Genomic DNA, 25,151 nt, shown 5'->3' with positions numbered 1-25,151 from the left:
AAAATATAATGTTCAAATCACCAGTGTCATATTTCTATACAGAATTAGAATTGCAGTCATTCCATGTTGGTATATTTTCATTAGACAGGCAGTTTGTGAAAACCGTGGATGGAAAGATCAAAACCATTGGTGAGTGCTCTTTATAGACTTGTTACGTAATGAAGGAAGCGTTGAAGTGTCCCTTTTCCCTCTGGACTATTCAGAGACACTCCTGCTTATATTGCCACTGCACTTATTTCAATGTAAAAGCTGTTACAAAAATAACTAAATGTATAAGTAAACCTGAAAGACCCCTTTTTTATTTAAATTAAGTTCCTAAAATGAAAGCATGAGGTTTGTCTCTCATTTGTACTGCATTATTCTCTTTTTGTTACTGTAATCTCTCATATCTGATCATATTTGCTGCATCTACAGTGTATATCAAATTAAGATCATTATCTAATTGTAAGTGTGAAATATTCAAATGCTAATTATGGCCTAGAGTGAAATTGATGTCCAAAAGTCAGATTTATTTGTATAGTGCTTTCCACACTGCACATAATTTCAAAGCAATTTTACAGAAGGTCATATTGTCTGTAAATGCCTTGTTGCGTCATCATAGCATTTTTAAGGCATCGGTGATATGGCGATTGAACATTAGCTTCAATTAATTTACAACATCATACTGTTTTTAATAAGTTAGTTGTTAGCTGCCGTATGCATATTAATCATCCTGGTTCAATGGACCCCATCCTAAAACTAGTAATTATCAGTCTAAATATGTCTATAGGTTTACTTTAAAGGGCACAATTCATTTACCAGTAGTCTGGATTTTAATGACACATATCTCTGCATATCTCAAGCAGATGGGATCTTAGACCAAGGCACATCACAAATCCTAGGCATTTGGCTTTCTACAGATGGTACAATGTGTTAATAAATGTTTTCCTTTTTTTCCCCCTCCAGATTAAATTTTAAATGTGAACACCCTTGAGGGGCAGAAATTGTATGGCCCTGTTTATCAGACGATCAAGTATGAAATCAATTAAACAAGCCTCAATAGAACAGAAAGAAATAATGCAGCACATACATTTGCGGTGACACATATTCAGCTGAGGAGCCTTATCTGAACAGTTTAACCAGGGAAAACATATTCAGATCTTTCTATCTTCCATCCGATCATCATAATGCAGCAGAAAATGGTGTCTCAGTGTGAACCAGGGGAGACAGGTTTCCCTTGAATTTTAATGGTGTCTCTGATGTTTATCTCTTTGCAGGTTGTTCTAGATGTCTGAACAGTGCCAATGGGAAAGGGGATGTTTTTTTTTCTCCAGCCCTAGCAACATGCACTGGATTGGTGAATGTGACAGCTCACTGTGCCTGCGATTGGCTGTTATTGTGGACCATTCTGAGCAGAGAAAATTCATCTCTTGCTCTACTGGGTGTGGGTTGCTGTAGGAGGCTGCAGCAAAATGCCAAAAAGAGCTTGCAATTCAGTGTGTAAGTTTGTTGTACCTTCATAATATGAAAAAGAGATCGAGACAAACGCAAAATGTACTAGAATGAAGCGTGATTTCAGATGGTGCTCGTGCAGTTTCAGATAGCAGAAGAGATCCTAGTTTAGCATCAGTGAGATAATTATTCAAATAGTTAGTCATGCTGATAATGAATTCAATTGGAAATGTCTACAGGCATGCAGGTTTGTCATGTGACCTTCAGATGAAAAAAGTCAGCCATTTCTTTGCAGTTTCTGCCCTCATCAAACATCAAAGGATTTGCTGTAACCAAAGCCAATAATATGGTCCTTATCTAGGCACATTCGTATGTCAAGCACATTATTATATTGTGGAGAGGTGAGCTCTGCAATGCAGTGCTGAGCACTAATCATGGAGAGTAGGTGCAATGCAGAGAAGAACCATTTGGTTTTCTTAAATTCAGTTATGGATTCACCACAGTGTTTGAACCTGTTGGCATCTTGTGCTGTAAAACATATGATACTTAACTGTAGATTGGTTGACAAGAACAACAGGACTTGGATTTGAGCACACATTGCAAAGTTTGTGCTGTAATTCAGAATTTTAAGTAGTTGTTTGGTTTCTTTTTTTTTTTTGATGAATCAATAATGGAAAAACAATACACACAACCAGCATTGATTGACATGATGGATCTATGACTACTTGAGTTCTTTTTTCTTGTCTTTTTATTGTTATAATTATTTTGGCTCTTGTGCAACTGCTACATAGTTATTCACATTCAAGATATTGTCACTCAGGATACAGCTAAATGTAAAAAAAAAAAAAAAAAAAAAAACAGGAAAAAGAAATTATTTTAGAAATACTGCCAAAGACAATTTAAGGTCCATGTTCTGAATCGGTCATGGAAACACTGATTCGGTAACGTCACTGTTGTTTAAACCACACGTTCAATGTGCATAATATGACAAGAAGAGCACTCATATATTGTTTGAAGAGCAAAATATTGCTTAACAATGACATGGTTACAATTTACCAAGAAACACACTGGTACATCAGTGATCAGTATTATTTTTCAAAAGTCAGCCTAGCTAAAGAAATAAACATTCCATGTCACAACGGTAATGCCCATAACAGATCGATTTATTGTTAACAATCACAATTTTCGAATAGCAAATCAAAACGAAAACTGATCAATTATAAATAAACAATATGAAGCCAGTTTACTTTTCAATTATAGGAATACATAACATCCAAGATATAAGTTAATAAAGTCAAGCTATTGTATAAATACATCACCAGCATGCACAATATTGAATCATTGATAGTATTGTTGTAATTATCTTACACTGACAAAACAGTATACTTGGCAAGTGCAAAAATAAGTTAAACACAGAAGTAAACCACAAACTTTGAAGCTGCAATATTTTTCTATTTTTTTTTTCTTTTCTTTTTTAACCAGATCAGTCTCTGCCTTTTCCCCAACCTGTCCTTCAAAAAAGTCAATGGTTCCAGTAGTATCAGCCTGTGATGAATATATGACAATGAATAAACTTTCCCTGTTTTGGTGCATTCCAAAGAACACAGTTTTATTCAACACACTTCCATCTAATAGCTATTTAAATCGAATTTCCAGTTCAGTTAATTGAGTGCATACAGGGTGATTCAAACAGATCAACTCGTGACTAATACTGGAACCATTTAATACTATTTATACTCTTCGAACGCCACTTTACCCTCTTTTTTTTAAATGCTTTTCTACTACCCAAAACATAAATAAGCAGCATCCCTTTGAAATACATCAGTCCATATGCCAGTGTGAGGCTGCCATTCCCAACCAACAACGACCGTTTCCGGCTGATTGACTGACATTTCAGTGGTTTTGGCAAATGTCAAAGAGAACCAAGAAGAGGGAGGCCCATTCAACTATATATATATTTCTGTATATATTCAAACTAGGACTTTAGCCCCCCCCCCCCCCCCTTTATGACCCTTGATATTTTTTTCTTTTAACTCGTGGAAAAATAAAGAACTGCTGCTGCAGAGGAAACCATGGCAAAAGCTGCTGCCAAAGTCCACCAGCCATTTTTACGTTTCTAGATCGAGAACTTGTCTACTTTTAATTGTTGCCCTCCCCACCCTCATCATCCTGCTGGTCACTCGTCCACAGTGTTAAGTTGTCTCGGAGGAGCTGCATGATGAGGGTTGAGTCTTTGTAGGAGTCCTCATTGAGGGTGTCGAGCTCGGCGATGGCGTCGTCGAAGGCCGTCTTGGCGAGATGACAGGCCTGCTCCGGAGCGTTCTGGATCTCATAGTAGAAGACCGAGTAGTTGAGGGCCAATCCCAGCCGGATGGGGTGAGTGGGCTGCATGTGCTCTTTGCTGATCTCGTGAGCCTCGTTGTAGGCCTTCTCAGAGGATTCCACCACGGTGGAGCGCTTCTCGCCCGTGGCCACCTCGGCCAAGTAACGGTAATAGTCTCCCTTCATCTTCAGGTAGAAAACCTTGCTCTCGTGCTGGGTGTCGCTGCAATTCTTGATCAGGAAGTTGTCCAACAGGTTGAGCACGTCTTGGCACACGGCCTCGAGCTCCTTCTCAATCTTCTCGCGGTAGGCCCTCACCATCTCGATCTTCTTCTCGTTGCCATCCGCGGACGTCTTCTGCTCGATGCTGGAGATGACCCTCCAGGATGAGCGCCGAGCACCTACGACGTTCTTATAGGCGACGGACAGGAGGTTCCTCTCTTCGTTGGACATGGCCTCGTTCAACTCGGTTACCTACAAAGGAAGGAAATAGAACGCTGTTTGAGGAAAGAGACGTACATCATCCAGCAAGGTGATAACAAGCTTTTCTTGTTATGCAACTAATTTAGCTACAAAATGAACGTGCAACAGTAAATTTTTCAGTTGCGTAATGATAATATCCACAGACAGCTTCATCAGTTGGCTGAATGCATTGTGCAGCCATGAGCTCGAGCTATATGCCAAGTGCAGTTTCCATGGCAATCTTCTCATTTTGTACAGTAGTCCAACTCTATCTAGTGAGATGACAGAGCGCTAGTGATACACAATACACTAGAGGTTGAAATCACTTCAGCTGAGAGTGGGGGCAGGGAGAAGATAGGGGGTAGGGGCGGGAGGTGAAATGTTCCCACATACCCTCCAGGGCAGCTGCAGTGTAAGTTAACATGATCACTGTGCGGCAGTTCATGTGTTACTGTGGCCTTCTCGCTGACCTTTTCTCTTGCCAAACTGGGACGGCTATACTACGTATGTAAAAAGAGTTTGATTCCATATTGATTTAGTCATAAATCACTCAAAACTACAGATCTTCTTCTAGTCAAAATGTCAGAACCTCTTTGTGGTGCAATTACATAATATCATGGGTTAAATTGTTTTCTGTACTCTCTTGAAAAAAAAGGTTTCAAAAGGGTGTTTTTGCATTCTGGCTTCCTCAAAAAAAACTTTTTAGAGTCTTTGTGTGATTAACCTTTTCCAATATAGAGAACCTTTTTTGGAATGTACAGGTTTCATGGATGTTAAAGGATCTTCGTGGATCCATCAAAGCCAATAAGGACCTTTATTTTTGTAACTTACCACGTTTCAAATGGCATGTGCTTCAGATCAAGGTGTTTGATTTTAGCTACCAGCCACAAATGCTAAAATTATTCTGTCAAAGTCCTTAGAATACAAAGAAAACTAAATTCAAAGACAGATCAATAAAGATCAGAGTAGGAAACAGGAACACTGGCCCAGACAGGAAGACAGGACTCATGACGAAACAGAGGAAGGAGGATATGAAAGGGTTTTATTTAAACAAACTTATTGCTATTTACGTCCGGGTACAAGGGTTCTTTGCGATATTGATTTGGCATGCCTTTCACAGATAGTAACAGATATTTGTGGAGGGTGATGGGTTACCTTATCGCATGCAAATATTTATATGGAAGGAAGCCTTTCACAAATTTAAAGAACTAGAGAATCTCACTCCAATGTGAAGTTTGAAGCTTGGCCTATTGCTGCTTGTCTCTTTGGCCGGACGCATCAAGATAATGGAGGCCTGTGGGCACTTTCCCATCAGGTCTGTGGCTAAATGGGCTTTTATCTAAAGGACTGAAGTAACTTTAGAGTCAAACTGCTTTTAAATCTCCCCCACTGATCCACGAAGCTAAAACTGCCTGTCTGGCATACACAACAATCATTGGAAGTCTGGGAACCTTCCCTTTTAACAGCCATTTGGGATTTAGACCAAGGTAATGTGGCGGTAAAATAATCCAACCATTTCAGCAAAATTGATCGGGTGGATCTTGTCTGTCACTACACTATTTTTCAGTCAATGCACTTAATATAATATTGCACATTTTGGTATTAAATCAAGACTTTATTGTAAAACACTGCTAATGAGTGTCAACACATCTGGTCTAGAATAGATTGTAAATTAACAGATTTTGCACCCAGTTGTTTTATTACTGTTTCAATATGAAAATCATTTATCGGCCATCTAAGAATAAAGAGGATTGAGGCAGACACATCTAAGTGTAATTTTTTATTAAGTCAGAAACTTTTTACCATTGGAAAGGACCATTCAATCAAGAGATGCTAGACGACACCCCTCCAGAAAAAAAAAACATGATGTCAACCCTTGACAAAGCAGAAACAGGGGTCCTCCTCAATCTCCATAATCCTGTATAGAACTAGTCTCCTAAATGCCCTCGCTCGGATGGGAATATAGTCAGGATGCTGATGGTGAAGAAGCGTTAGAGATGCAGATGTTCCCCTACTCACCCCCTCGAGAAGCCCTAAGGCCTTGAATGAATTCATTATGGTGCCCTGTATGCTCATCCTCTCAAATACTGTTAAAGTATTCACAGAAATAATATTCACTATGAATTAACACTGCGTTACACTGAGATACACTGCCTTTAATAATATATAAATCAGTGGGTTTGAAACAAGAAGGAATATCCAATCTGAATCATGGACCTTACTGCAATATGACAAGGATGGAAGATTCTGGAAGGAATGCTGCTGCCTCTAACGTTGGTTTAGAGGAAATATCTTAATAACTCCCATATGTGGAAAATGAATATGGGAAGGCATAACTAAATTGTGAAGATGTGTGAGAAAAAAAGAAAAGAAAAAAAGGCAGTTGGAATTTATATATGCTGATGATGGAAGATGAATATCTAATGAATTTATGACAATACAATGCTTGGTTGATGAACAGCAATGACAAAACACCTGTTTCTAGTGTAAAATCAAATACTATACACTGTGTAATGAGCATGAATATGCAGAATATTACACAGAGCAACAATTTAAAAAACAATAATGTGCAAAATATAGATTTTCTTTTTCTTTTCTTTTTTCTGAATGCTGAAAGCTATGTTTGAAACATCTTTATACATTTGTCATGTGTTGTCTCATTCATTTGGCTGTGGGCTCTGGAAAGATAGGAGGCACCGCCCAAGATCCAGACAGTCTACACCCGATCCACTGCACTCTCATTAATAAAGCACTGATTTATCATAGATCATCACCCCAAAAATTATTTTATGGCACTATATTAAAGGCTCCCGTTACATGCCATATTTTACTGTAACTCAACTTATGATCATTCACGATTACCCTACGAGCGTATAGTAGGCTATGTATAATACACAAATTATATTATCTTTTTAAATTATGTATTTTGTTAAATACAGATAGATAGATAGATAGATAGATAGATAGATAGATAGATAGATAGATAGATAGATAGATAGATAGATAGATAGATAGATAGATAGATAACGATCGTTTAACGATCGTTGGTCAAACTAAACCATCAAACGAATGAAACCCCAAGGGTAAATTGAAAGAATGACTTACCGATTTCATGGCTGCTGCCATATCATCATATCTCTCTGCCTGCTCAGCCAGCCTGGCTTTTTGAACCAGCTGCTCGCGGTCAACCATGTTGGATGGTTATGGTTTGGACGATATTATTTGTTTTTTGGGCGGAAAACAGTAATATTGTATGAGCTATGTGGTGTTATTCAATGAACGAGAGCTTCTCTGCAGCTGTTCCTTGCTGTCTGCGCTCGTGCCGACGGGCCACCCTCACCCCTCCTCACGCGCTGGAGGGCTACGTCAGGGCTCTAAACGTGGGTGCTATGGCAAGCTGTTACAACATTTATTCCTTAAAACTTAGGCCTGTTTACTGGTACGTTACTATAACTTTTAAAGGTAACACTTTATTATTTACTTTGTTTTTACTCGTAATAACAATAAACTATGCATAATTATATGCAATATCCCCCATGGATCGCGGAATTAGGGAGCTGCCTGGGCCTGGACCCAGGTTACTTTTGAGGTCTGGTACAAATATGAAATGGGATACAAAAATACATAGGCTATAGGCTCATGTATGCACGTTTAATGCAAAAAACGTCTACACAGCAGGCTACATTTCTGTTGCAATCTTTAAGTAGTAATGAAAGTATTGGGATAAATGTTTATAGTCCGGATAGACTATTATGTTGTGGCAGCCTAGATCAAAATGGGTAATTGGCCTTTGGAACTAATGATACTTTTCAATTAAAGATTGTATATGTTACATTATGCCAGTAGGCGGTGAACATGTTTTGTTTAGTTGTCTAATGTTTTGTTTTTATAATTGTGGGAGAATCATAGCTTAAAAATGCATTGGCTAATATATCTTATATAGGGTTCCTGTGGCTTAAGTAGTAGAGCATTGCGTTAGCAGCGCAAGGTTGTGGGTTTGATTCCCAGGGAACACATGTTAGGTAAAAATGTTAGCCTGAATGCACTGGAAGTCGCTTTGGATAAAACCATCTGCAAAATGCATTCAATTCATTCAATTTAATATCTTGCATCTAACTAATACCATTAGTACTGTTTCTAATTTTAAAATGTAGTTCTGCTTTTTTTGGTTTGTTTTGCAATCCTGGACAAAAAAACTAAACCCTATGGTAAGTATATATTTCCTTTAGTAAGTGTTGTTAATTATTTGTTACTTGAAAGTGTAACTAGTATTTTTTTTTTTTTTTCTTGTTTTATAGTTACACTATTTTTTTTATAGACACTACAATATATTTACAGTATTACACAATGCGAATCAGTTTACATTTTAAATCTTACTATAAAAAAAACTGTTAAAACTACAAAGCTCTGTGAAGTATCATTTTTATTAGTGATTGCATATGATAATGAAATGTTACATATAAAAACGTACATACAGTATAAGATTGATAACTGTATTGGGCCTGAGTCCACCTTGTTGTGTCGAGTCTTTAAGTTGGAGTGGTAGATGTTTATTGTAAATGTCTTATCATTTTTCATGTCTTTACTTTTCTCTAAATGTTTAAAGTAACTATTGATATATATACTTTTATGAATGTCACATAAATATATAATTTTGTCTAATCCTAGTAATATTTAATAACATCCAGTAAAAGTACTAGTAAAACTATCAGTAGATACTAATAATTAGTAACGTAGAGTAGGAAATGTTCTAAAAAATAAATGTTAAAATGGCTTGCCATATGGGTGTCTCACTTATGATGTAATAGTCCTTATATGGGAGTCAAGAGGCCACATATCAGCAGTGATGTTGATGGCACATCAGAGTTCTTATAAGCTCAAATGCAATATGGGAGAATGAGTCACCCCTATTACCATATCTAGCACCCCTCCTGTATGGAGAGGAGGATTCTGCAGATGACACAATTACTATAACATTTAGGATAATGTGTCTAATGTTTTTTCTATGCTTAGAAAGGTTATATATATCAGACTGATAGAGCAGACAAGCAACTAGGATCTTCATATGAGTCATTTTACAAAACCAGCAATTTGTATCCCTTATATGTTTTTTTTCATTGTTCTCTATAACTATTTAATAAGCGTCATAGATAAAAGTAAAACTGGCAAACATTTGAAACTACCATATACACTTCCTTTTGGAAACAGTCCTAAAAATGTTTGGAGTAATTTAAAAAACATGTTTATGTTTTTAAATGGTAAATGGACTGCATTTATATAGCGATTTCAACAGAACCCATGGCCTTCCAAAGCGCTTTACAAGTTGCCTCACATTCACCCACCGACAGTGGTGTCAGCCATTCAAGGCGCCATCCAGCTCGTCTGGAGCAGCTGGGGTTAGGTGTCTTGCTCAAGGACACCTCGACACTTGGTCAGGTGGAGCCGGGGATTGAACCATCAACCTTCCGGTTTGTAGACAACCTACATGAACCACTGAGCCACTGCCGCCAAAAGAGTCTTAAGCTCACCAAGTCTGGAAGTCTTTCTAAATACTGTAAAAACAGTAATATTGTGAAATATTTTTGCTATAGTCATCTTTTAGAAATATTCTAGAAGGTTGATTAGGTGCTCAATTTTATATATCTATATCTATCTATCTATCTATCTATCTATCTATCTATCTGTATATATATATGTGACGAGTGGGGCGGGGCCGAGGGACGTGGGAACAGGAGCGAGGCCGGTGGAGTGATTGGAAATGGGCGACACCTGCTCGACCCACCGGTCTCGAGTCCCACAGAGGAGATGGAAGGATATAAAACTGGAGCGACGACAGTGAAGGACGAGAGAGGACCAGGCCTGGGTTTTAGTTTGTGTTTGCTTTTTATTTGTGCTGTTTTGTATTTATTTTGATTATTAAAACTTTCATTTTGATTGTCCGCCGGTTCCCGCCTCCTTCTTCCCATAGTTATGGAGTTTTATTGTTACAATATATATAAAATATATATATATATATATATATATATATATATATATATATATTCACACTTACACTTAAGACTAAATTTTACTTACACTTAAGACTAAACTTTAATAAGTGTCAGAATATGGAATTGTGTAGAATATGGTAAATACACCAAAAATTATAGAATAGAATAGATTAGAATAGGCTTTTTTACCTTACCAGTCAACAGTAGAACAGTTAGTCAAGTTCTCTCCCATAACATGACATTTATACAATATCTCCACAATGTTTTTTTGGTTTCCTTAGGTTGACCCATGCAAACGTTGTTGACTGTGAAGGATTGTCCTGAAAAGGTGAAAGGGACTTGCAGGGTTACTTCCCTGATGCTAATGTGGTTAAGAGCTAGCTCTACTTGACACAGTTCAGAACGTATGGCTCAGCTAATCGGCAGGACTGTGCGCAGCAGGACTGTTCCAAATCCACTGGCAGAGTGTTATTCCAGTTCCTCAATGCTTCAAGTCCCTTTCACACCATGATATGAAATCTGTTCTTTCACTAAAGAGTTTTGTAGACTGTCTTAAAAAACTGATTTGATAACCATTTGACGTGTCAGGTTTTTAGTTGGGGATGTCTCAGGTAAAACTGTTTCATTTCCTCCAAGAGGATTATTCTGAGGGCGATTAGCCTGGCTACCGCCCTTAATGCTACAGCTATAGTGAGGATATGGGTGTTTGCTAACCACCTGTCTGCCTACTGAGGAGACATCAGTTGGACAGTCGAAGGCATAGAGGAAGAAGGCTGGAATGATTGGGCTGGATGTCTATCTGTATCCAGACGGTCTTAGGGTTTCTACACCAGACGATATAGAGAAATGGGAATCTGAGAGAGAAATGTTTGAACCGAACGTGCGTCTCTTCGTGGCTCTGTTCTCATACAACCCTGGGATGATGTCACCAGACCCTGAAACAATGGAGGAGGAACTGCCTTTTGAACAAGGACAGATCATTAAAGTAAAGATATTTATTTTTTTGGGCTCTTCTCGTATATTGATTAACAATTATTCAGGATGCCATAATAAGTCAAATGTAACTTTTGCTTCTTACATGAATCTACTAAATGAAACGCATGATCTTTAGATGATTTCTGTCCTACTTAGCTCATGCTGTGATGTGCTCTTTTGTAGGTATATGGAGATAAAGATGCTGACGGCTTCTATAGCGGAGAGACTGGTCGCTTCGGTTTTGTGCTGAGCAACATGGTTTCTGAGATTCCTGTGGAAGACAGAGAGCTCAAACTTCGTCTGTTTCAGCAGGGGTTTTTACCAGAGGAGACGCCTTCCATAGGCAAGCGTTTACATTTATATAGCCTTCTGTTTGTGTGATTAAACTAGCCATATATGATTTGTCATATACACTTGTTTGGATTTCGGAATTGAGTCATGACTACTTTGTACTTTTAATTTAAGCACCCAGTGAAACGTCTAGTGTGCCGGATGGTGTGAAGGTCCACATGATGGTGGCCGTTTTTGATTATGACCCATGGGAAAGTTCTCCAAACATGGATATTGAGGTTATATCCAGTTTGTTAATCGGCAGCGTATTATAATATAATACACACAATATATATTAACATTTTATAAATAATTTATTATATTAAATAATATATTATACAAGTATGGTCACACTTTATTTTAAGGTCCATCTATCTATCTATCTATTCATTCACTTATTCATTCACACATCTTAGCTAAGTATTGTATGTGATTTATTGATAACCAGTCAACACTTCAAAAACACTTTTACAATAATTGAATTTTAAAATATCAAACAGAATTTAAAATCTGGGTGTTTTGGTTGTTTTCTTCTTTAGGATGAGCTTCCCTTTCGTGCAGGAGACATTATATATGTTTTTGGAGAAATGGACAGTGATGGATTTTATTATGTAAGTATTATGACTCTGTCTACCACGCATGCGTTTTATTAAAGGTCGTAAGTTAAAGAATGACTGTTTTATATTGATCCAGGGAGATCTCCATGGTTACCGAGGTCTTGTGCCATCAAACTTTTTGCAACCCCTGCCTTGGGACTAAAGGAACTGAGAAATCAGAAATCAGGAACAGGAGAGTGACCTCAGATTGTGAATAGAACCCACTTTACTGAATTCAGCAGCAGCTTTGCTGTTTTTTTTAAACCATAAAACATGTACATTTCCTGTAATGTACATGACACATCATGTCTCTAAATGACCTTTCTACTACTTATGCACTATGCTTAGCATCAATTAAATGCATAAAAGGAAATTAATTTATGATTTATACAAGAGCTTTTAGTAGCAGCTAGTGCATTATAGCCTTAAAAGACTGTTAATGGTAAATTAAGAATCATTGTTTTATATTGTTTTGTCTTCTTTTCAATACTAATGCCTTTATATGATTTGAGCTATTTTTGTAATGTCCTTCCTGTATGCGGCAACTGCACTGGGGTTAGTTTAACAACAGAATGATATGATTTACACACACTTACACAGTTCAGCTTCATTTTATTACTGTTTCATGAATTCAGAGATGCACAGATAAAGACGAATGCACTCAAAAACATTATCACATTACAATCAGTCTTGAAACACCATCTTTATTAATATTTAATATAAACAAGACATTCTGATTCAGCATTGTTTAATTCTCCATAAGATCATCCCTCGCAGCAAACAGTACACTCATCCATAAAGTAGGAAACACTACACTGTGTAGAGACCTTTAGTAGTGCTGTCTACTTTATGAGTGACTGCACTGATGTTCCCGCCTCTTCTCTTCACGCTCCAATCCTTTCTTTGCACGCTTCCTCTTATCTCCATGTGCTCCGAATGTTCACTTTACAGCTATTTGTTAAACCTAAAATGAAAATTAGATTAAAATTATGTAATTAAATAAGTCAGGTCATGTTTTATTATGGTTGGATGTTCAGCTGCATCAGCTTTAATTGTTCATATTGAGTCACTGCACATCATGAGGAAGTTTAGAATCATGATTTTCTGCCTGTGCTGTATTAAAAAAAATTAATATTACATGTGTAATGAACTAAATTAGCTAAAAAAAAGTATAATGCCTCCACTTTTGCTGCTTTGTATAAAAAATTTATATGAAATGCATTCAATGTGAACTATTGGAATTCGCTATTAAAGCTTGATCTATTAAAAAAAAAAAAAGAATTGATGTTTTAATTGAAATAAATTGACTGTATTCACTTTTTTTACAATTAATTTCTATAAGTAAGTTCTAGCAAATTCACCTAATTCACTTACATCAAGCAGTTTACCATTTAACCAAGTTGATAAAACCAGAAAAATCGTCACATTTATCCAGTATTTTAGATTAAACAGAAGAGCGGTGACTTACATGTTCTCTGCCTGCTTGATCCCGGAAACAACAGCGAAAAGAGAAAGAAGTTGTCGCCTTTTAACACTTTTTAGGCCACATGGTGCAAACCACAGGAAGAGGCCCTGCAGTCGCTGTCTTAAAGAAGCCCAAAATGCACGCCTATTGGACTACAGCGAGTTTCGTTCGAAGACGGACTTGAATCAATTCCTTTTAAGGGCATTTTAACCGATAAAAGACAGATCAGAAATGAGAGAAAAAGCCCTTGGTCTTTAGCATACATCAAAATCACACAAAGAAATAAAGAGGAAGTCTAATAAACATGTGATCAGATTGCATCAGGCTTCCACATAGTCTGACGGTGTGGCTTTAAAAACATGATATTCCATCATTTTAAAAACAGTGGTGCTGGTCATGGAGAAAATATCACCGCTGGGAGATGTTACACTTGTTTTGCGTGTGTATTTATGAATAGCTTCATATTAGCATGAATATTTGAAGCATAGTCTTGTTTGTGGCACTTTGTAGAGCTCTTTCCTGAGGGGGAGGGGAGGGGTGGATGCTGTGTTGTGCAAAACCACACTGTTTCATCAGCATATCACATATCATCTGAGTCCAATATGAAGGTGTGGTATTGTGTGTCATATAAATGTCATTCAAATGTAATTCGAAATAATGGCTTGCTAATTGTACATTAAGATGCTGATAAGTAAAACAATTACAGATCTTTTGAAATATTATATGCATAACCTGAAATGAGATTAGCGAATACAATGTACTTCTATGTCACTTTCCTCCGATGCTTGAATTAAACACTTTAGTCCCAGTCTCCCCTGAGGATGCGGTAGTTTGATGAACAGGAGGCCGCTCTCTTATTCTCCTGAACATGATGCACACGAGATGGACTTGTTGTCTAGACAACCCAAACCTCAAACTCTCGTTTCACACGCACAGAAGGAAGTGGGGGATGTGCAGACTTCTCTGTGATGTACAATGTACCTAGTGTTGTAAAAAACAAGTCAAACATGATTTACAGAAATCCCCATGATATATGTAACTGGGTGATTATTCAAATATTGGCAGTTTTAGCTCTGGTGAAGTTTAGAAAGTAAACATCCTTTTATTATTTTTACATTTTTTGTTACATTTTTACTAGTTTATTTAATTTGTCTGATAATAATGTCCAATACGTGAACCACAGGAGAATTCTGTCTTTATTTTAGTTTAGTTTAGTTTAATTCAGTCATGATCATTTCCACTGTGTCCAGCTCATCTTATGTAATGTATTATGTTCAATAGTGTTCTCATCGTCTGTTATAAAAAACACTTTCAAACATTTTTAGACTTTTTCCTGCTTGTTAATTTCATGCTAATTTCACAGTAAAACTTTAGTATAGGGACCAGTTCTTACTATTAACTAGTTGCTTATAGCATGCCTATATTAACATATTGGCTGTTTATTAGTACTTATAAAGCACATATTCTGCATGATCATGTTCTACATCCCTTATCCTGCCCAATACCTAAACTTAACATCTACCTTGCTAACTATTAATGAGCAGTTTATTGAGGAAAATTTGTAATTCAGATTATTAAATTATTAGAACTATTAAATTATATAATATTTTATGATTGCACATCCATGTCTGTAGCCAGGGTAAAACAATAAAATCTCCACATAACAGGCATGCAAACATAGTAAAAAAAAAAAAATGATAGCATAGAGATGCCTAAACTAGGGCCCGCAGGCCAAAGCTGGCACAAGATGACCTTTGATTTGGCTCTCCGTGCCATATTATACCATAAAAATAGGGGTGGCAAAGCCATCTTCATTTCTAATTTCTCTTTGTGTTTTATCACTTTTTGTTTGATTTTTGCATTGTACGTTACAGAATATACCGGAAGTGAATTAGATGTTTTAAAAAATACATTTTAATATATTTGGATATAATGCAACGCTTTAATTGTTGGCCCTTCATAATGCAAAGTTTGGGCACCTCAGTGAGATGATTACAAGTTTAAGCCAGTTCATCTTTTATATGTGACCTTCATATATCAAAAAGAAAATAGTTGTAATTTGAAGATTTATCAGTTGTAATAAAAAGCAATACCTGAGACATAAAACTCCCTGAGCTGAAAAAAAAAAGTAGTAAAGCACTTTATTTCAAAACATTTGCGGCAGCTTGCATATCCAGCATGTGTGTGTGATACACTAACGTCAGAGCTTATGAAAGCTGAAGGTTGCATCTAAAGGTCAAATCTAGAGGACACCGTTTGCCTCCCTTTTATCAGACACACAAATGACTCATTATGCAATCCACTGAGACCAATGGATCCGTTATCAACTCCACCATGAACTTTATAGTGTTTTACAGCTGTTTCTGTGCTAACAACTGTGTCCTATAAAGTCTATTCTCACTGTTCAAGCAAGAGGGGCTGAGAACATGCTTTCTACACCTATTTCTGTACAAAACAAGATTATGTCCTGATATAAATACCTTGGTATAGATAGCGTCTTTTAACTAAGTGCATGAAAAGATGGGTATTATCCAGACAGGTTTAGATTAGGGTTAATTCAATTAACATCTTTGCCTTTAGTTTGTAAGTTAAGCTAAATGCCTTCATTGTTGCTGCATTTTAGAGTCGTTAAACACACTTTTTTTTAATTTATGAAGATTCAGTCAAAGATTTCAGACATTTAAAAAATGTAATCAACATTAATCAATAAATTATCATTTAAGTTCCCATAAACTATGTTTGAACAGGAAACTTTTACATTACTAGCTACTAGCTCATCACTGTTTGTTGCTGTATTTTTAATAGGGTCGCAATATATCCTCGTTCACACGTACATGACTTGGCCGGGATTTCTAAATTGGCTGAAAGGTCCAGTTTTGGCTTTGTTTTCCTTACTTTTTCATGCTTGGTGATGGTAGAGACTAAAAAGTAGTTTGACCAATAGCGTGCAGCAGTTTATTGTATATAATCAATTTATTGTGGCATGTGAGAAGGTGGAATCTACCTACAGTCAAACCATTATAAATAAGCCTACAGTAAGAGGAGGACTGCAATATGAAAAAAATACAAATAAATCGTCCAAGTCAGGATTTTAAGTAGAGTAGAAATGTTTTATGATCCCGAATATACAGTCTCAGAGTCACCACTAGAAGGTGAGACTATTTCAAATCAGAGTCTTTAATTAGCGATCTGGGATACTTTTTATACACAGGCATATTTAAATGTTACATTATGCTGTATATCCATGTGATGAAATGTAACTTTTTTATTATGTTGTCAGTCACTTCATTTAACTGTTTTCATGTTTGCTTGCAGCTCCAGCTCAAAGGTGGAGACCACTTGAGCCTATTTATTAGTTAGTGATAACTGATAATAACTGATAAGTGAAAGTTTGTTATGGGTGGAGAAGATCTTTGTAATCATGACTAGATTAGAGCAGATTGGACACTAAATTACTCATAAGTAAGACGAATATATGATACATTCTAATAGAAATGGGTTTTATGGTCACTGGGTTTTGTGCAGTAAAACATGACAGGGAGGGTCATTGTGCGATTATAAAATGCACCTCCTAAGTATCCTTTCATAAAATACACTCCCGTGTTCCTAAGAAGGATTGATCATTCAGGTGAATTTTTTTCAATCCAAAAACTAAGGATGAATGTGCTCTGGTTTTCTCTACTTGCTATTTTATGCAGGTTTGCTTCAAGTGCAGGTAAGTGTGTTAAACTGGGTAAATGTCATCTTTATTTATCACAAAAACTGATTTACTGTTAAACCTGATGCTGCTGAATCTAGGTAGTCCATCAAAATATAATTTTAAATGTTCATTTTAGTACTGTATATGGTGGAAGAACTGCACGAATTAAAACTTTACGATTTTTGAGAATCTTATAATGAGACTTGTTGATTTTTGATTTGTAAGACTGAAATTAACACAACATTATAGCATAAAATATTACATTTGTGGATAAGTCGATTTAAAACATGGAATTAAACATCTTTGAAGGTGTTAGATGACCAAATCTTCTTAACTGACTGACCTAAATATAGAAAACACACATTGTTCATTGTCGGTTTTCATGTACAGGTAAGTGCAATCAATTAAATGTGATTCGATTTCATTCTCAATGTATTACACTACATATAAATTAGTTTTTAATAAGTCGTCTTGGTTTCCTTTCAGATTGGTGCTATCAGTCTCAAGTATCTTGCAGCAATCACTCATGCATAGGTGAGCATGTGCCTTGTTCAGTGTTTTATATTAAATTAGTAGAGAAAATACAGTATTTATTTATTTAAAAAAAGTTTGAGTTTTTAACACTTCTATTCAAAAAGGATGCATTCAATTGCTTAGAACTGACAGTGGAGTCTTTGAATAATAATAAAGAAATAATCAGCACAACTGTTGTCAACACTGATAATAAGCTATGTTTCTTGAGCAGCAAATCAGTGTATAGAATGAGTTCTGAAGGATCATGTGACACTGAAGACTGGAGGAATGATGATGAAAATTCAGCTTTGCTGTCACAGAAATAAATGCCATTTTCAAATATATTCAAATAAAGAAACAGTTATTTTGAATTTGAATAAATCACACAGAATTTCTGTTTCTACTCTACTTTTGATTTAAAAAAATGCATCCTTGATGAGCAAAAGAGACTTCTTTCAAAGACATTAAACAGTCCAAACATCTGAACAATAATGATTTATATTAACATAGCATGACTTTTTTATAGGACCGGATGACTGGGCATCAGTAGCCACAGAGTGTGGAAATACAAAACAGTCTCCCATTAACATTGTAACAAAGAAAACTGTCTTTGACAGTTATCTAACCCCAGTGCAGTTTACAGGCTACCAAGAAACAATCACTACTCTCATTACAAACAACGGACACACAGGTAAGTATTAGACTACATTTAAATGGTGAATATCTTTTACCCATTATTGGCAACTATATCGATTTCACTTTATAAACCATTTCCGCCATATATTAGTGCAAGTTAACCTGCCAGACAGAGCAGCAATAAGTGGAGCCAAATTAGAAGGCAGTTACAAAGCTCAGCAGCTTCACCTGCACTGGGGCAAGAACGGTGGACCTGGATCAGAACATACTATAGATGGAGAGAAATATCCTATGGAGGTAACAGGCTATTTAGATGTTACATTTTATTTTTAATGTAAGAGCAGCCATGTCCATTTGGAAATTGAGTGTGCAGTGCTTCCGGTATCATCTGCATTCAGTCATTTTCGCCATTTACAAAAATAATCCATTCTGCTGCTTGATACTGCAAAGAGCTATTTGTTAACATACTATTTGAACGTATTAACATATTCATAAACACGGTTACTGCACTTAGCGATTCTTACTTGTCAGAAGCTAATGAGTCAGAAGTCATGCAAATTCACACAGCAAATAGCTTTTTCCACATCGCAAAATATGGTGGACAGACAGGTTTTAGTCTTACACTTATCTGTGAATCGATAAGAAACTAAGAATGCATTTTGTATCTTTAACAGCTTCACATCGTACATATAAAAGAAAAGTACAACTCTGTGGAACAGGCCATTGTTGACCCATCTGGAGTTGCTGTTCTTGGATTTTTTTATGAGGTAAAACCACATTACCTAAATGTTTGTTACTTGCAAATAATAAAATAGCGTTTTATCACATGCGTCTTGTCTTACAGGAGTCACAAAGTGCCAATAAAAAATATGATGGCATCATAAAATCTCTGAAAAATATTACACATCCTGGTAAGGTTATTTCATGTACCTTTAAGGTTTAATAAATCTGTAAATTTATTGCTTTATGTTTGATATACAGCAGTGGTCACTCAAAGTGGCAATATCTTTCATATGGGAGGAGCCTGTTTAAGAATGTCTTATTATTCATACAGGCTATACTTAGAACAAAGAAGGGGAACTTCATGACAACTTGTAAAACATCTTTTTTAGGCACCAATGTAACACTGGCAGATGTATCATTAGACATGCTCATTCTTCCCCATAATGAATCGGAGAGGTACTTCCGCTACCAGGGGTCCCTCACGACACCAGGCTGCTCTGAAGCTGTGGTCTGGACAATATTTGAGAAGGCTATACCCCTCAGCAAGGAACAGGTAATTTGTTTTTTTGTATAAACAAGTGGCACTTTAACACATCACAAGAATAAAAGAAAACCATTTTATCTTTGTCTCGCAGCTTTCTGCATTTTCAAACCTGATGTTTTCTGACGGGACCGCCATGGTGAACACATACCGGCCCATTCAGCTGCGGTATGAACGTCAAGTGTCTTATTCTAGAAGTTATGTTTTTTGTGTTAGCACTGCTTTATTGGTCAGCTCTGTTTTGACATCCTTCTATGTTCTCACTGTCTAATTTATAGTTATGAAGCAAGTTATTTATCATTCATCAATAATTCATGGCAAATCAAACTTTATAATCATTTAGCCACGTATGGCTTCAAAATGCAAAATGTCTTGTATGAAAGGCAGGCAGTCAAACATATGTACCCTCTCCACATCCAACGTCTGAGGTTTTCTCAAATTTCTCTATCTGTACCTGATGAATATTAATTCTATAAAAATTACTGATTGAACTGTTAAACTCTGTCCCAAATTTTGCATGCAACCGTTACTGTGCAATATTCCCTGTTACAAGAATGTAGAATGGTTGATTTGTGGAAAGTATAAATTAACAAGCACAAAATGACATTGTATAAAATTATATAGCATGTGGAGGACATAAAGGAACATGGTTGCACATGTGATATTATAAGACAATACTTTAAGAACTGGTCTTGGTGATTTTTATAATTCAAATTACTGTATTCTTGTTTTTCTGCATTTGTAAATGTTCAATCCAAATGATAAAACAATAAAAATAAATTTGACCAAGAAACAAACACATGGTCATACACTGATTGTTTGTTTCAGTGTATAATGAGTAACTAACCCTGCAAATGTTTACAGGTTGCATTCTCAGTTATTTATAGGCATAACAAGTTGGGCGATTTCTCATTGGTTTTAAAATATCTGGCAACCGAAAGGAGAACTGAGATGGAGAGAGGGAAATGGGAACTATAAGAATATTCAATTCAAAGAATAAAAACTTTATTTTGAGAGGGAGACATCATCATAAAGACAAAAAGCATAACCATTCACTTATTCATTCATAAGCATACACACCTGTATCTCTTTGCATTACATACTATTAAATAGGCTATCAGCTATCAGCATTTTTATATTTTTATATTGAAAAGAGAGTACAAATTACGTAGCCTAATAAATAAAATAAATAGGCTTAATAGAATATATAGAATAGGCTTATAGTCAATTAAGCCTAGCTTAAATTAAAAAAAAAACAGAAACAAAACAAAACAAAAAACAATACTGTATGTTTACTGTACGAGGGTGTGTTTACGAGTGAATTTTTTTAAAGGGGTCATACGACGTTGCTAAAAAGAACACTATTTTGTGTATTTGATGTAATTAAATGTGTTTATGCGGTTTAAGGTTAAAAAAAAAAAATTATTTTCCACATACTGTACATTATTGTTTCTCCTCTATGCCCCTCCTTCTGAAACGCATCGATTTTTACAAAGCTCATCGTTCTGAAAAGTGAGGTGTGCTCTGATTGGCCAGCTATCCAGTGCGTTGTTTTTGGCTAATTACCTCAAGCGTGTGACAGAAATGTTACACCCCTTAACATACTGTGGTGTGTGTCCCGGTACGGCAAGACAAAAACAATAAAACCCATTACAAACGAGGCATTTGTAGCATCCAGTGGGTACATAATTATAATGAGACTGTCTTTTTACACATTGCGTTGCACCACGCCGCATAAACATAAAACCATATCTACATTTGTGATCGGAGAAAGGACATATAACAAGTACTACTCTACACTGCTCAAAACTCACGTTTGAATCATCAGTGGCAAATTCTTTAAATATGAAAATGTACTTACAGACTGTGAGAACAGACGGCAGCTACTCTCCCAGGTTCAGGAAACAGTCATCTGTAAAATGCGTTGCACACATCTCAATATTTGGGTTGAACTGTTCTAGGACAGTGTTGTAAATACAACTTAACCACTGATTTCTAGTTGTGTCCTCTTTTACAAGACCAAACAAAGTATTTTTGCTTTCTCAACGAAACACACAGCGTCTCCGCAACATGGTGGCAGAAGCAACAATACAACAGCGAGAATCAAATTTATGCCTTCTTTGCGTGAACATTTGGGCGGTGTTATGCAAATCTTCCCAAACATTGACTAGACATATGGGGGTGTTTAATCAAGAAATTTTAGGAGGGCTGGACAAGTCTTAAATTTTATAAAGAATAGCCTATCGCTTTGTGTTTGAGACTTTAGTCTTTGCAACTAGGGATCTTATCCATTCACGAAAAGCTTGTAATACCCCAAGAGAAAGGAAAACTTGAAATCGTATAATATGATCACTTTAAAACAGCTTTAGACTGGAAAGTTTTGCTGGACCTGGCAACCCCTGATCAATGAGATCACACAGTCAGCTGTCCAACACTTGATCTTACATGGATCGCTGGAAAGGCAGGGTTGCTCTTGTCACTGGAGCTTCAGTGGGAATTGGAGCAGCGATCGCGAAGTCTCTTGTCCAGCATGGCATGAAGGTGGACGGCTGTGCCAGAAATGTGGAATAAAATTGAGGTAATGCACCGTTAGCATTTACGCTTTTGCATCATTGAATGCATCATGAATGTTTATGCGCCGGCTGAAGAATCATGTGTTCTATCTTGCAGAAACGGTCTTCTGGATGTGTTAGTAGTGGATTCAGCGGCACTCATCCCATATAAATGTGATCTGTCTGTAGAGAATGACATGTTATCCATGTTCTCCTGGATCAAAGTTCAACATCAGGTCATTGACGTGTGCATTAACATTGCTGGTTTGTTGAGCGGCAAAACCAGTGGCTGAAAAACTATGATGGACAGTAACACTCTAGCAACAAAAGCCATCTACTCATTTTTGCGAATCGGTTCTTTCCAATAGCTCATTTCAATCTGTGATGGCTGTTTTCGAATCACTGTTTCGTGAAGCTTCGACCTACAGTGGCCCAGTAGTGCACAACACAACGACATTAAAAAAGCAAACATAAGCTCACAACACAACGACATTAAGCCACAACACAACGAAATTCTCACAACACAACAAAATTAATACACAACACAACGAAATTAAGCCACTACATAACGGAAGTGCTACCGACCACTAGGGGGCAGTGTTGAAAGTTAAACACCGATATTTCATTGAGACGTATGTGTAACTTAATATGTGTGATCGATTTTTAAATGAAAAACGTGTTTTTATTAAATGTTTTGATATCCTGATCATCTTAATGTATCGATTCATGAATCGAGCAAAAAATAAATTGATAATATTTTCAATTTGGACCGTTTAGCTCTGCTCTTGTACACAATGTTTTTCCTCAGGGGGCTTATTTAAATCCGGTGCTGTGCGGGAATCCATTTCTCTTCACATTTATATAGCAGTTTTCCAGGGATCCCCAACACAAGCATGATAAAGCTATTCAGTAAAAAGCAAAAAAGATCAGAAATGGTTAAGAGAGATAGAGCATCCTTTGAAATATTACTGTTCTCTTTACAGTCTATTGGCATGTTTGTAACATTATATAAAATATTAATTATTTGTCATAATTTATTTTAAATATAGAGTAATTTACAATGTAATCATTTAAAATGCAACTGAAAGTAATTCAAAATGTATCTGAAATCAATTAAATATGTAAACCAATGTTATTATCTTCACAGATTGTTTTAACGGACTCCCATCTATACTGTTGCAGCACTGTAGCAGACAGCACACTATTCAGAACTGAGAATCAGTGCAGTTCCTCCTGTACAGAGCTGCACTGAAGGGAGCAGAGCTGGCACAAACCTAGAACAATGGTAAGTAAGAGAATTATCAAATTCATTAATGTATGACATAATTAATAAACTTTGATTAATAATATTAGCACGCCCGATTGGTATGCCTAGAGAGTCAAGCCAGGTCCTGTCAGTGGGATGGTGGTCCTGTTTTCAAGAGAGGAAACTCGCTGAGTGGTTAAGGTAGGAGGAAAGTGTCTAATATGGATCATCTTTTCATATCTTGCTTTTATTCATAATGTATAACATGCCTATTTGATTAGCCCTAACAGAAAAAAGACAAAAACACAATCATAATGATTATGGCTCTATTCATTATGCATGCAACTTGTAATGATGGTGGAAATTTTTTATTTTTCTTTATGGTCAATTTACACTATACCTTTGTTTTTCATCTCAGGAAGATGTTTACAGTGATGTCACCAGTGATCTGCCTGACCTATCAGTCCTCCGAGTGGCAGAAGTGTTATAAATATAGTAGTGTTATAAAAATATAGTAACACACCATTACACTGTCATTGTTATTAGTATTTGTATTTTACATAATTATTAAAACTGTATCAAAGTTTCAAAAATGTAAGTTTGGATATTTACATGTTTACATTACACTGGTGAGCAAGAAAACATATTAAAGTTAAATATATTTGCACTTACATAATATTTAATTTACATTTTATATTGTAGTCTGTACAAATTAAACCAAATGAATCCATCCCAAGTTTTTTGTGTAAGGCCAGATCTCTCTGCGGAAGATCGACTGAAAGGTGGACCATGAAGAGGAGGAACTCATCGAAGGGCTGCAGAGACTGACACTGTCAAAATAAATGTTAAATAATTATGATACATGCATGTAACATGTGCATCAAAAAGTGAAAATAAATATAACATTTTCTTTCTCCGTCACATACAATATCAATATTTACCATTGCATTGCTTGTTATTCCAACTTCTCTCCTCGCTTTAGCTGTGCTTGCTCTGGTCTCACAAACCATGTGGAATGCAGGTTCAATAACTCTCCAAAAGGCTATTAAATGGATCTACTTCTCAAATCTAGATTGGATGAGACATGTTTTCAGAAAATACACACCAAACAATGTAAAAAGTTTGTTTGCCTAAACTGAACCTGAAGGATACTTAAAAATGTATAATGTATGGACATACAAGTGAAGAAAAGGTAGGTCTGTAAAAAGATTTTAGCTGGGGTTTTAGCTTGTTCTCCCTCGTGTCATTCTAAACTGTTCTGAATTTATTCTGTGGGGTCTATCTAGATAGCTGACTGACGGTAACATTATTTACAACATTTCTGTATGCCAATGAACAAAGCAAGCCACATGGGTTTACAGCGACATAATGTTGAGTATATGATGACAGCTTTAATTTTTTATTTTTGGGTTAATCATCTATTAACACGTATTGCCTTGATCCACGGAAGATGTTTTTAAACAAACAGGCAACCACAGCGACAAAAAAATAAATAATGACAATTAAAAAATTCACAATAGCACTACATTGTGCTCGTTAATATAGTAATAAAGGTTTAGATCTTACCTAGGGTAGATTCGCATGCTGTTGTCATTCTTGAAGAGGCGCCTGCAGACTGAAGAATCAGAAGTGATGTTGAAATCCTTAAATCTTACATTACTAATTTGAA

General features: G+C 36.2%; 3 protein-coding genes and 1 pseudogene across 3 annotated transcripts; 3 read left to right on the top strand and 1 right to left on the bottom strand.

Moving 5' to 3' along the window:
- Nucleotides 1-2,576: 2,576 nt before the first annotated feature.
- On the bottom strand, nucleotides 2,577-7,561 carry ywhag2 (3-monooxygenase/tryptophan 5-monooxygenase activation protein, gamma polypeptide 2). Its single transcript, XM_059514711.1, has 2 exons — nucleotides 7,321-7,561; nucleotides 2,577-4,227 (listed from the first exon to the last, which is right to left on the bottom strand). Exons 1-2 carry the CDS (start codon nucleotides 7,405-7,407, stop codon nucleotides 3,571-3,573), a joined length of 744 nt encoding a protein of 247 aa, XP_059370694.1. The 5' UTR covers nucleotides 7,408-7,561; the 3' UTR covers nucleotides 2,577-3,570.
- A 2,841-nt stretch (nucleotides 7,562-10,402) lies between these two features.
- si:ch211-105f12.2 (RIMS-binding protein 2-like) lies at nucleotides 10,403-13,224 on the top strand. The gene is made up of 5 exons (XM_059515161.1): nucleotides 10,403-11,190; nucleotides 11,364-11,523; nucleotides 11,646-11,749; nucleotides 12,050-12,121; nucleotides 12,204-13,224. The coding sequence occupies exons 1-5, from the start codon at nucleotides 10,984-10,986 to the stop codon at nucleotides 12,267-12,269; spliced, it is 609 nt and encodes a 202-aa protein (XP_059371144.1). The 5' UTR covers nucleotides 10,403-10,983; the 3' UTR covers nucleotides 12,270-13,224.
- A 3,908-nt stretch (nucleotides 13,225-17,132) lies between these two features.
- On the top strand, nucleotides 17,133-20,470 carry ca4b (carbonic anhydrase IV b). Its single transcript, XM_059515159.1, has 8 exons — nucleotides 17,133-17,286; nucleotides 17,758-17,805; nucleotides 18,311-18,475; nucleotides 18,572-18,717; nucleotides 19,095-19,187; nucleotides 19,265-19,331; nucleotides 19,533-19,696; nucleotides 19,779-20,470. The coding sequence occupies exons 1-8, from the start codon at nucleotides 17,229-17,231 to the stop codon at nucleotides 19,953-19,955; spliced, it is 918 nt and encodes a 305-aa protein (XP_059371142.1). The 5' UTR covers nucleotides 17,133-17,228; the 3' UTR covers nucleotides 19,956-20,470.
- Nucleotides 20,471-21,863: 1,393 nt separating this feature from the next.
- LOC132108451 (dehydrogenase/reductase SDR family member 11-like) lies at nucleotides 21,864-22,548 on the top strand (annotated as a pseudogene).
- The last annotated feature ends 2,603 nt before the right edge of the window (nucleotides 22,549-25,151 follow it).

Source organism: Carassius carassius, chromosome 28, assembly GCF_963082965.1.
Source record: "Carassius carassius chromosome 28, fCarCar2.1, whole genome shotgun sequence".
Classification (NCBI taxonomy): Eukaryota; Metazoa; Chordata; class Actinopteri; order Cypriniformes; family Cyprinidae; genus Carassius; species Carassius carassius.
The sequence above is the reverse complement of the archived record's forward strand: the minus strand, read 5'-3'. Positions and strand labels throughout refer to the sequence as shown.